The sequence below is a fragment of the Cryptosporidium bovis genome, assembly GCF_009768925.1.
Source record: "Cryptosporidium bovis isolate 45015 chromosome Unknown contig_8, whole genome shotgun sequence".
NCBI classification, from domain to species: Eukaryota; Apicomplexa; class Conoidasida; order Eucoccidiorida; family Cryptosporidiidae; genus Cryptosporidium; species Cryptosporidium bovis.
In genome coordinates this window covers 1-12,043 of record NW_027124998.1, presented here as the reverse complement: position 1 = coordinate 12,043, position 12,043 = coordinate 1, and the positions used below count along the sequence as shown (strand labels likewise).

The following is a 12,043-nucleotide window of genomic DNA, read 5'->3' as shown; positions in this document are numbered from 1 at the left end:
ATGTATACAAAATTTGGGCTTGACTATTTAAACTAGTATTTTTCTGGCACCTAGTTCCTCAAAAAATGCGAATTTGATCATCATTTCACCGTAGTAAATAAAAGTTTCTTTTTTCCAATAATGGAATACGCGCCAAATATTTTTTTAATTATTTTTTAGAAATTTTTAGGCAGATATATTACTTGCTTTTAAGAGGTGGTGTGCTTGTTCTTTTCAAACTTCGGATAAAAAAATAGTTAGGTTTGGGGTAGAGTAAAGATACGTTAATATAATTTTGTATCAAGGTTTTAGGAATAAAGTTATCGTAGCATTTATTTAATATTATAATATTGCTTTCGGGTAATTTGAAATCATAATAAACACTTCAAAAAAAGAAAAACTGTTTGATTTAAATGTATAGAAAACAATAATAAAATAACTTTTAACTTTAATCATAGAAAAAATACAATTGAAGCATTGTTATACGTAAAGGTAATAATTATTTTTAATCAATAATTTTTTAATATAAAAGGATCGAACAGAGAAGAAAGATGTCACTAGTTAATGTAACTTCTGTGAAAGTTTTCAAAAATCCAACACACATTACAGACCCTATAGAGTTTGAGATTTCATTCGAATGTCTGCAAAATCTAGAAGAAGATTTAGAATGGAAAATAGTCTACATTAGTTGCGCAGATACAAAAGATATGGATCAAGAATTGGATTGCATTGCATTAGGACCTATAACTAGAGGAGCATTGAAATTTATATTTAAGGCACCTGCACCAGACTTTACAAAAATACCACCAGAAGATGTCCACGGTATGGCCGTTGTTCTTATATTAGGCTCATATCGCAATGAAGAGTTTATAAGAATAGGTTATTATGTGCACAATGTTTATTCCGATCCACTCTTGGAAGACAATCCTCCAGACATTCCCATTATTGACAAATTACAGAGAATTATCCTTAGTGAATCCCCAAGATTAACAAGATTCAATATTTCATGGGACGTTAAAAAAGATGACACACTTGATAACGATGATATTGATTTTGACAAAAACGCGAATTCCGACTCTGTGTTGTCTACCTCACAGAAATCTTCCAGTGATAATAACTATAATAATTTTAGCTCTAATGACAACACTAAGTTCCCAGATAATACATGCAATCATTCTAATGAACAAAACGGCATTAGTTCAACTGACAATGAGAATATAAGCAACAATCATATTGCCAAATAAACTTATTAATTAATTAATTGGATCGAAAGTAAATATATTACTTATATAGGTGTTTCTTGAATAGTGTAAAATTCTAGAATAGTGTAATAGTAGGTAGGAAACGTTTGAAAAAGACCATACAAATTCCTAATGCTCATTTAATTTATTTGTTCCAAGCTATCTACAGATTGTAATATCTATTCTCTCTTTCATTTATATCGTCTATTATTCCAAGATACACTGGATAAAATGTAAAAGAACGTTCAAATGCAACTGGATAATCTAGTGTATATCCTAACCTAATTCTTCTTCAATTGATTACATAGCTTAATTCATATTTGACCATTCACTTTTCTTGGCGGGCTGGTATTCAAGGTTGGCTAGTTTTGCAAAAGTGTGATTATTTGAAAATTCAGAAAAAAAAATATATGACAAAAGACAACTATTCTTTTTTAAAGAAAATCTTGTAATAATACACTACATAAACTCCTAAATAACTCATTAATCACATGTACTCACTCAATATTTTTAATTTAATTCAATTATTATCCCACATCTAAATATAAATAACACCTTCAAGAAGAAAAGCTAACAAAAGATAAAATAACAACTTCACTTTGCCGTATTTAATGTTCTTCAGTTACCTCTCCAAGTAATTACTCTTACTAGAAGGATTTAAATCACTTATCATGGTTGAAGTAAACAACGATATAAGCAAATATGAAGACTTTCTTGAAAATGTTCTTCAAAAAGATTTAAGTGAACTTATGAAACAGAAAGAAGACTCATTAATTAAAATTCAAGAGATGTAAGTTTGATACTCCTGAGGCAAATATTCATAATTATACGTGAAATATATATATACTTCAACCAAATTTCGATATTTAGTCAAAAACTCCGCAGAAATATTTCACTTTTTAGTGAATTGGGTATTAATGAACTCAATACACGTACTAATTTGGGATGTGATTTATATGTTGATACACTTATGTAAGTTATTTATTAATATTGATTAATATTTCAAACTAATATTAATACAAATATAACAGACCAAATATAAATAAAATATGCGTTGAATTATCCTTTGGATTCTTTATCGAATTAAATTTAAATGAAGTTCCATATATATTGGATTTGAAGGAAGAATTCGAGCATAGGTAAGCTAAAAATATGAATGAATATAACATTTAATACTTTAATAACCGAAATACAGTAAAGTAGACAAAATAAATAACGATATATCGACTATAAAATCCAGAATAAGAACGGTATGTTTCTTTACTATTGTTAAGTTAATTATTACATTTTTTAATTATTCACTGTAGTTTATTCAAGCAATAAAACTACTGTCTGACGGAGATGGCTATTAATTTTAATAATTAAGCCTTTTAATACCAGTGTATTCGTACGAAGGTATCTCACTAAGCATTTTGTTTAATTTTCTCTGAAATTCTTCGTTTTCATCCCCACTTGTCCAATTATTACTGCTTGTATTAGAATCACCTTCATTTTGTCTGTGATATTTGTAGTCATGTATATCATCACAAGGTATTCCTGCATGCCCTATTATTTTATATCCCGGTATTAGACATTGTAAATATAAAAATTCACAATAACTGAATATCGTTTCACCAGTGTTTAAACAATGATATATCTTTTGAGAATGTCTACAGTCTCTAATACATTCTTGAAACTTTTCATTTGTTATGGAAAATCCTTGTATCTCAGAACAAGGTATTCCTGGTTCCGCAACTAACTGTAACCTTGAATTTCTACACTGATCCCTATGAAATGCGCATCCAGATGGATATGTTAACATATTACTGCCACAATGTGGCATCTTAGGTGAATGACTACAATCAAATTCACATGAATCTGATTCAGAATGCAGCAATCCATTATTCAAAATATTTAACTCGTAACCTAATATGTTTGTTATGTTATTATTCCTGTTTTTGTTGTTTACATTATTTGATTCATTTTCACTCCTGCTATCATAATTATTAGTATTTATACCGTGTATATTATGTTCATTTAGTATATTATTATTTTTATTAACATTGCTTAATCTATTGTTATTTACAATATATGTTTTAGATTCATATGATCTTGATTCGTCAATATGTGTCTTTACCATATTATTCTGAAAATTAGTAATACCAAAATATATTTCATCCATTGTCTGGTATTCTTTATTTAATGCCTCTAACTCTGCATTTCTATCTTCATCCCTGCATGGAAATCCCATGGGTTTCGCCAAATATAATTCCGGATCCCTGCATATTGCATTACTAAATTCGCAGAAACTATAATACGTTTGATTGTTGCTACCACACATATAAGATAATGTTTTTCCATATGGACATTCATCTTTGCATTTGTCTATCTCTACAGGATTTGTAAATTGAAACGCTGTTGAGCACTTTACACCTGGTATTTTTACCAATCTTAAATCTGGATCCAAACATAATGCATTCCTCATCTCACAATAACTACTATATGTTATACCATCTGAGCCGCATAATGGATATTCCCATGCCTTTGTACATTTGTACCAACAATTCTTAATTACATTGGAGGATGTACCATTTGGCATATTTTCTATTATGTTCGATACATCATCCGACAAACTAGAACCGCATGGTACTAATATATTTGCTCTTCTTAATGTTGGATTTTTGCAGCGTGCCCTTCTAAACTCACACGGATTTCTATATGTTACGCCATCAGTTCCACATATTGGAAATAATATCCTTGAACATTTGTTGTGTTTCAAACATTCTAGTTTCTTTGTCCTCTCTAATGCTACTTTTTCGTCAAATATTTGACTATCACATGGTAAACCCGGAAATCCAACCACTGTTAATGTCACATCCCTGCATCTCGCTTTTCTGAACTCACAATAATTTATGTAAGTTACTCCATCTGAACCACAGTATGGTATGTAATGCTCTGAACATAAACCATCGCAATATAAATCTGAATATTCAAATTTTAATTCACTACCACATGGTATACCTGGTAGTTTTGCCAGTTGTACATTCGAATCTTCACATGTTGCTATTTCTAAAGCACAGTTATTTATATATGTTTCACCATTTGTACCACAATACGGAAATTCTACAGGTGGGCATCCTCTTTCACATCCCGTATACTTTGTTGCATCCATTGATCCTATTAATCCACACGGTATTCCTGGCATTTTTTGTAGTTGTATTTTTGGATCTAAACACCTCGATTTCATAAAAAAGCATTCATTTATGTATGTTATACCATTTGTTGCACAGTGTGGAAAAAAATTTAAGTTACATTGAAAACTACACTCATCTTGATCCTGAGTTGAAAAATCTATCGAATCCATTTGTATTTTTGCATAGTGAGCAAATAAGCTCAACCATGTTAATGCACCTAAATGAAACAACATTCTTTAATATTGCTTTTATTGTTCAGTGAAAAGCAAAAAAATACTAAATTAGGATTACCAAACATCCACTATTTACCCTTGTTATCTTCAATTTAAGTACTTATCTATTTACCTACAATAATTATTCTGTCACCTCTTTATTTAATTAACTAATAACTCTCCTTTCAAAATTTGATCGTTACAAAACCCCATCTTACTCATTTAATTTGTTTATCATTTCTATATTTTCATGCTCTTTATTCGCTCTTTATTTTGCATGGGAACAAATATTTAGGTACTGCCGCCTCATTTTAATTGTTCTTTAACCTTAACGGTAGCTGGTTTCGTAAATTTGACCGCTAATAATTGATAGTATAATTCTAGTCTTTCATTATTGTAGAAAATTCAAATCTCTGATGTAACAAGTTACTCGTTTTTATATTGATACTGATTATTCCCAACATTAATGAATGTATTCTCAATCATTTTCAAATAATATTACTAGGGAATATGTACTTTTCCATATGTAAGTTATATACATCTAATGTACTTACTTTTTTAATTAAATATGTTTTACCTGCAAACACACTAAATTGGTCGAATAATCAAAAAATCGTGTAGAGATGGAATCCCGGAAGACATAATTAACCATGATTTACTTGAAGTTCTCATTAATTCATCGATAATAAGCATTTTGGGAAACATTGGCTCTATTCCTTTAAAATATAATATCATATATGTTTCAAGTAAACTGAATAATGCCATCATTGTAACAGATACAAAGTAAGTTTTATATATTATTGAAGTTAAAGTTTTACTTTTTTGTAATTAATTATACATCTAGATATTCTTGTTATTTAAGATTTTGTCTTTCAATGACGAGTTCCTGGGACAAATATAATAATATTAGATTTCATACTTTAAGAATTGGCTCAACACTTTCCACATTACTTAAAAACTATTGTTATACCAAAAATAAGTCTTTGGAATCTTGTTAATCATTAATCTTTTTATTCACAAAACCAGAACACATATTTTTTAGTTACCCACTACATGCTTTATGAACTTCATCGAATTAATCATATTTATATTCACTAATGTATATATTTATTATGTATTTTATGTACTTATCTTTTTTCATGCAAATTTATTATCATTAGTTATCCTTTTTAATGTGATTTTTAAATGGAAGGCGCCACAGTTGTTTCGAGCAGTTTAAGTCAATGTTTCCCTCAGAATCATAACCACGACACTTTCCCCTCATTGCAATCAATAAAAACTCGATTCCTATTGTTTGTAGTAATTTTGTTTAATTTGTTTACCTACATTATAAGATGGCTTCGCTAGTTCAAAAACAGGCACCAGACTTTTCTGCAGAGGCAGTTATGGCAGATGGTTCATTTAAAAAAGTGTCTTTGTCTGACTATAGAGGAAAATACGTTGTTTTATTCTTTTATCCATTGAATTTCACATTTGTATGCCCATCAGAAATATTGGCATTTAACAAAGCCTGCAAAGATTTTGAGAAACTTAATGTACAATTATTAGGCGTTTCTGTAGACTCCCAATTCTCCCATGCTGCTTGGAGACGTCTACCATTAGATCAAGGTGGCATTGGTAACATTAATTTCCCACTTCTTTCTGACTCTAGCCACTCAATTAGTCAAAGTTATGGTGTTCTTTTGGACGCAGGTGTTGCTTTAAGGGGTCTTTTCATCATTGATAAGGAAGGGATCGTAAGAGCACAGACTGTTCATGACTTACCCTTGGGAAGGTCAGTCGAAGAAACATTACGTGTTATCGATGCTTTACAATTCACCGAGAAATACGGTGAAGTTTGTCCTGCAAACTGGAAAAAGGGTCAAAAGGGAATGACAGCTACTCATGAAGGTGTTTCCTCATATTTAAATGAATCATACAACTGAAATTTATTAAAATTTTCTTCAATTTCACTTTTCCCCAAATGATTTTTTTAATTTAGTGTACTTTTACAATAATGAAAGTGAAATCTAAATTTAATGAACAAGCGTTTAATGTATATTCATTTTAAAGATCTGATCCAAATAGTGTGTCGTCATCCCCGCACTTCGATCCTTTATGTCGACTTGAATGTGGTACTAACGCAAATAATCCCTGATATTAATGATTTAAAATGAGTTATCGTTAAATAAAGAAAATGGTGTGAATTTGTATTGATTGAGTTATTTTAATCGTTTAACTTACTTTTCTAGGTGTTAATAATCTTCTATTTGATATGACCACTCTCCTTCCAGTATCAGATATTTTACCACTGTCTGGAGTTTCTAGTTCTTTATTTGTTTGTTTGGTAACATTATACTCATTTTTTTGTTCTTCAAATTGAATACTGTTTTGATCATTCTCTAATTCACCATCCAGTTTTTCTATTAATTTCAATGACCGTATTAACAATGTCTCCATCACTTTAGTATCTGTAGTTTTATTTCTCTTCAATTTTCCTTTTTTCATTTTAAGTGATATATTTTGTCTGTTATTTTCATCTAGAATTTGTTTTAATTTTGTTATATGTTCTTCCAGTTGATTACTGTCAATATATTCTTCATTTCTTTCGCATTCGGCTTGAGCATTTGTTTCATTTATGCCGTAATTGACATCATAATTCATCGAATTTTGTAAATACATTATTAATTGATCAATATCATTGGTATTTACGCTACCATTATCATTAATCCTCATTTTATCTTTTGCGTAATTAATAATGTTTCGTTCATCTTCCTCCAAATTGTTGCTCATTGCAATTAATTCATCCTTTAACTGAGTGTTTAATTTATTTATGTGCTCAAGCTCAACTAATTTATCAAATTTTTTATCTGACTCATTTTTTATATCTATTTTCTCCAATTTACATTTTATTTCATTGATCTCATTATTTAAATCGTTTATTTTTAGTTTGCTATTTCTATACTCCAACAATTCCCTCATGTATTTATTCGTCTCAGCCTTTTTTTTGTCCAACTCCTCACTCAATTTTAATACTAGTTCTTTATTTGAAGTTATATCTTTAGCTATTCTGTTTATCTCATTTTCTGAAATATTTATTTGCTCTTTTAATTGCTGTAGATTTTTCTCATTCTCATCCTTTTCTCCTTTAATCTTGTTGATTTCGTCATTAACTTGGTCATATTCCTCTCTTTTTGAGTCCAATTCACTCTTTATTTCATCATTTATTTTACAAAGTTCGCTTTTTTTTTCCTCCTGCTCTTTCTTTAATTTATCAATCAATGTTTCTACATTTTCTTTAGAGGTAATTAGCTCCTTTTTTTCTTGTATTAACTGATTGTATTCAATATTTAAAATTTTAAATCTTTCGGATAAATAGTCACTCAAATCAGACAATTGTTTGTGCCTTTCTTTTTGTTCATCTAATTTCAGCTTCCACTCTTTTTTCTTCTTTTCCAAACCTGTAATAGACTTTATTATCGCAATATCATAACATTGAGCTTTTTTCCTATTTTGTTTAAACTTACTTGATTCATAATTAAATTTTCATTTAACAAATCATTAAGTATTATTTTTTGTTTGCTTATTTCATCTTCAATATCATTATTTCTTTTGATTAAACTATTTAATTCATCCTTTTTTTTCTCTTTCGCCTCTTTTTTCTCACTCATTGACGCATTAAAATTGCTTTCCATTTCCATAATTGCTTCTTCTTGTTTTTTGCCATGATAATTCAAGTAATTTGATATTTGAATTTGCATACTTTTAACTTCATTTATTGATTGTATTAGTCCTTCTTGTTCGTTCTTTATATTATTAATTATTATAAAAATTATTGACTATTAAAACTTACAAATAATTTTAAATTCTCATCTTTTTCTATAATTATTTCCCTACTTATTTCCTCAAATATTCTATTTGCTTTTTTTAACGTTAATTGGGTTTCAGTGTGTAATAATAATTTATTAAGTTACCTCTTCTTAAATAATTTATTGAGTTTTGCTCATCACCTAGTAGTTGCTTCACATCACTGTTAACTACATTATCTTCCATTTTGATTTATTCGCTATCAGTCAATATTACGATTAGTTCTTAATTTGTTAGTATTTTTTAAAAATTCATTTAAATATCTTTAAAAAGTACAAATAAAAAAACAAGCATTTTCTTTATTTGTATATATATATATATGTAGAGAGAGGAAAAAAATTTGTGGATGAATATAAAAACTGCTTATTTCTTATTATGTTTTAACTATGGTATACTTATAGCAATCTATTTAGTTGTATTATTATTGTAAAATTCTATCTATTTTTGACTATACAAAAACCATAAATTTGCAATTACATGTGGAAATTCCATGCACATTTATCATATACCGTTATTTGCATGCAAATACATATTTTATTGCTTTAATGTATTACCAAATGTGAAATTATCCTCAAATCACCAATTCAGTTAGTAGTAATACTTGCTTTTTTTAGTAAGTGCAGAGAAAGTGTGCAAACACATTACTATCAAGAGCTTAAACCCACATCTAAAAATAATAATTTACTTATCAATCAAGATGATACTGATCTGTGAGAGCGACGCCTAAGATTCTGAATCAGCTTGATCTTTTTTTCAGTCATTAAGTTTTGATTTTTACAATAACTGAACTTTGCCGCCAAACTCATTTGTCAGAATCAGCAAAAAGGAAAATATAATTAATTTGGTATCGACAAAATAAAGATTTGCAAACTAATAGCTGTCGCTTTAGTTGTTCTGGTATGTTTTATCAAAAATGGATATAGATAAAATAAATAATAGTTCTGGAGAGGCAATGGATGAATTGGAGAAACATTTATCTGAGGAAAGTAGGGTTTCACTTAAAAAATTGAGAGAATTACAAAGTGAATTTACCTTAGTAGAAAAAGAATATTTATCTGAAATGAGGAAATTAAGATTTAAATATGAAAAACAATACAATCAGATTTACGATAGGAGGGATCAAATCCTTGAATTAGGTAATATGGATGAAACTGGAACACCTGGACTACCACAATTTTGGGTAAAGGCGATGAAAAACAGCAGAATGTTAGGATCAGCAATAGAAGAATACGATGTTCCAATTTTATCCTATTTAAAAAGTATAACTACGGAGTGGACATCAGAACAACAATCTGGATTTGTTTTAAATTTTAATTTCTCACCAAACCCATTTTTTGAGGGAACAAATATTCGTAAAGAGTATGTAATGATATTTTTGGAAGATGATGAGCCTCTTTTAAGTAACACAGTAGCCACAGAAATAGAATGGAAGAAGGGAAAAGACCCAACGCAAGAAGTTGTTGTTAGAAGGCAAAGACATAAGCAATCAAAAGAAGTGAGAATAGTTACTGAAACTGTCCCACGTGAAAGTTTTTTTAATTTTTTCAAGTCATTAAATGTTCCATCAGATGAGGAACTCGCTCAAATGGACAGATTTGATATAATGGAATTGGAATCTACAGTTGAGACTGATTATGAGATGGGTATTTTCATCAGAGATAAACTTATTCCATATTCAGTTTATTGGTTTACTGGCGAGGCTATTGATGAGGAAGATGAAGTTGAAGAAGATGACGAGGGTGATATTCTGAATGTTGGAGAGGATAGCGACGACAACAGCATAACTGACTCAGATAGTGACGATGACGATGACGATGACGATGATGACGATGAAGATGAAGATGATGACGATGATGACGGGTTTCAAAGTAAGGTCGATGAAGGTAACCGTGCAAGAAATATCAGAACCTTGAATCCAAATAGAAACACCTTTAAGAACAGCAAAAATGGTAAAACGTACAAAAGATAAAGAGAATCGAAAGTGTTAAGTTGAACTCAGAAGAGTGAATAACAACAGTTGGCGAGAATGGTTGCTATGTGAGAATCAAATATAACTCACACCATATTATACTGATTGAATTATTGTATTCGAATAAGTTTTTTGTTTTAATTGTATTTTTCCTATAATACTTGCTACCTGTTCACAAAAAAGCTATTTGGTGTTCTATTTACTTATAACTTTGAAATTACGGAAACTATGACCAACTTTTATTTTCCCCAATTGACGAAATAATTGGTCGGTTTAGATAACAAATATTAAAGTATTTCTTCAAATGACTGCTATTTCAATGTAGTAACTTATTTGTTCCTAGCAAATAATAGATAAATGTTATTTATCACGTATGCGCTCATAAGAGGTAACTTTTCTGGCCAACTTCAGTTGCTGGCGCCAAAAGATGCAGGGATACAGGTCAAATTAAATATGTACTCGAAGTCTGATTTTGAGGAAAAAATAATAATTCGTACTATAGTGTCATCGCCACTTCATATTATTTGAGTTAAATATTTTTATGTGAGTATATATGGTTTTTTATCCTGTATAATTTCAGGTATTAGTTAACAACCCATGTTTAAGAAAGCTAGATTATAAGTGCAAATTCACAAGATTGAAATATGGAGGAAGAAAGTCAAATAGTAAATGATGATAAAAAAATAGGTATTGACATTAATAATACAGACGACGAAAATAAAGATGATGTAAGCATTATGGCAGCATTTAAAAATGTCATAGATGATGAAAGAAACAGGGGAATAATTTATATTTCAAGAATACCACCTAAAATGGGTCCTCATCACATTAGAGAAATAATGAGTAAGTTTGGTGAGGTAGACAGAATTTTTTTGAGGCCTGAGGATAAGTCAAAGCATGAACAAAGAGTGAAAATGAGAAGAGGGAATTATATAAGGTATATTGATGGTTGGGTTGAGTTTAAGAACAAAAAAGTAGCAAAGTCAGTTGCATCTTCACTAAATAATACAAATATAGGTGGGAAAAAAAGGCATAATATTTGGAGAGATGATATGTGGTGCATTAAGTATCTTTCTAACTTTAAATGGCATAACCTAACAGAACACAACAGATATTTAAAGTCAGTCAGGAAGACCAGATTACAGGCGAGACTGTCCCTCGTTCAAAAAGAGAATAACTACTACTTACAACAAGTAGAAAAAGCGAGAAGAATGGAAAAGAACTCAACAAAGCAATATAAAGACAAGACCGATGACAATTTGAATGAACAAAACGATAAACATTCAATAGGTTCTTCAAATACGCCGCAAGAATCAAAAAAACCGTCGTCACATTCGGTTATTGAACATAATGAAAGCAAAATAAGTAAGAAATCTTTGAAGCTTTTGTTGTAAACGCGCCTGAAAACTGGTGGATTATAATCTAGTTTTTTTGTAGTTAACGAAACCAATAAGCAGTGTTTATAGAGAAAATAGCCATATCGATAATACAATTGTTTTATCATTTATTTTTAATTAGTATACTTTAGTATGGTTTATGCTTGTGCACATGGCGCTAACAAGTGGCGCAATTGGGGGGGGGGGGGGGGGGGGGGTTTTTAAAGGTTAATTTTAATTAAAAAAA

General features: G+C 29.8%; 7 protein-coding genes across 7 annotated transcripts; 5 read left to right on the top strand and 2 right to left on the bottom strand.

Moving 5' to 3' along the window:
- Positions 1-530: 530 nt before the first annotated feature.
- FG379_003608 (ASF1 anti-silencing function 1 like) lies at positions 531-1,223 on the top strand (the record flags this gene model as incomplete). Its single annotated transcript, XM_067329237.1, has 1 exon — positions 531-1,223. One exon carries the CDS (start codon positions 531-533, stop codon positions 1,221-1,223), a length of 693 nt encoding a protein of 230 aa, XP_067185414.1.
- A 668-nt stretch (positions 1,224-1,891) lies between these two features.
- On the top strand, positions 1,892-2,363 carry FG379_003597 (uncharacterized protein; the record flags this gene model as incomplete). Its single annotated transcript, XM_067329226.1, has 3 exons — positions 1,892-2,010; positions 2,091-2,192; positions 2,252-2,363. 3 exons carry the CDS (start codon positions 1,892-1,894, stop codon positions 2,361-2,363), a joined length of 333 nt encoding a protein of 110 aa, XP_067185403.1.
- A 211-nt stretch (positions 2,364-2,574) lies between these two features.
- On the bottom strand, positions 2,575-4,626 carry FG379_003586 (extracellular protein; the record flags this gene model as incomplete). The annotated part of the gene is made up of 1 exon (XM_067329215.1): positions 2,575-4,626. The coding sequence occupies one exon, from the start codon at positions 4,624-4,626 to the stop codon at positions 2,575-2,577; it is 2,052 nt and encodes a 683-aa protein (XP_067185392.1).
- Positions 4,627-5,939: 1,313 nt separating this feature from the next.
- Positions 5,940-6,530, top strand: FG379_003575 (thioredoxin peroxidase; the record flags this gene model as incomplete). Its single annotated transcript, XM_067329204.1, has 1 exon — positions 5,940-6,530. The coding sequence occupies one exon, from the start codon at positions 5,940-5,942 to the stop codon at positions 6,528-6,530; it is 591 nt and encodes a 196-aa protein (XP_067185381.1).
- A 289-nt stretch (positions 6,531-6,819) lies between these two features.
- FG379_003550 (uncharacterized protein) lies at positions 6,820-8,637 on the bottom strand (the record flags this gene model as incomplete). Its single annotated transcript, XM_067329179.1, has 4 exons — positions 6,820-8,055; positions 8,112-8,390; positions 8,438-8,505; positions 8,559-8,637. The coding sequence occupies 4 exons, from the start codon at positions 8,635-8,637 to the stop codon at positions 6,820-6,822; spliced, it is 1,662 nt and encodes a 553-aa protein (XP_067185356.1).
- A 727-nt stretch (positions 8,638-9,364) lies between these two features.
- FG379_003439 (nucleosome assembly) lies at positions 9,365-10,420 on the top strand (the record flags this gene model as incomplete). The annotated part of the gene is made up of 1 exon (XM_067329068.1): positions 9,365-10,420. One exon carries the CDS (start codon positions 9,365-9,367, stop codon positions 10,418-10,420), a length of 1,056 nt encoding a protein of 351 aa, XP_067185245.1.
- A 644-nt stretch (positions 10,421-11,064) lies between these two features.
- On the top strand, positions 11,065-11,814 carry FG379_003328 (uncharacterized protein; the record flags this gene model as incomplete). The annotated part of the gene is made up of 1 exon (XM_067328957.1): positions 11,065-11,814. One exon carries the CDS (start codon positions 11,065-11,067, stop codon positions 11,812-11,814), a length of 750 nt encoding a protein of 249 aa, XP_067185134.1.
- Positions 11,815-12,043: the final 229 nt, after the last annotated feature.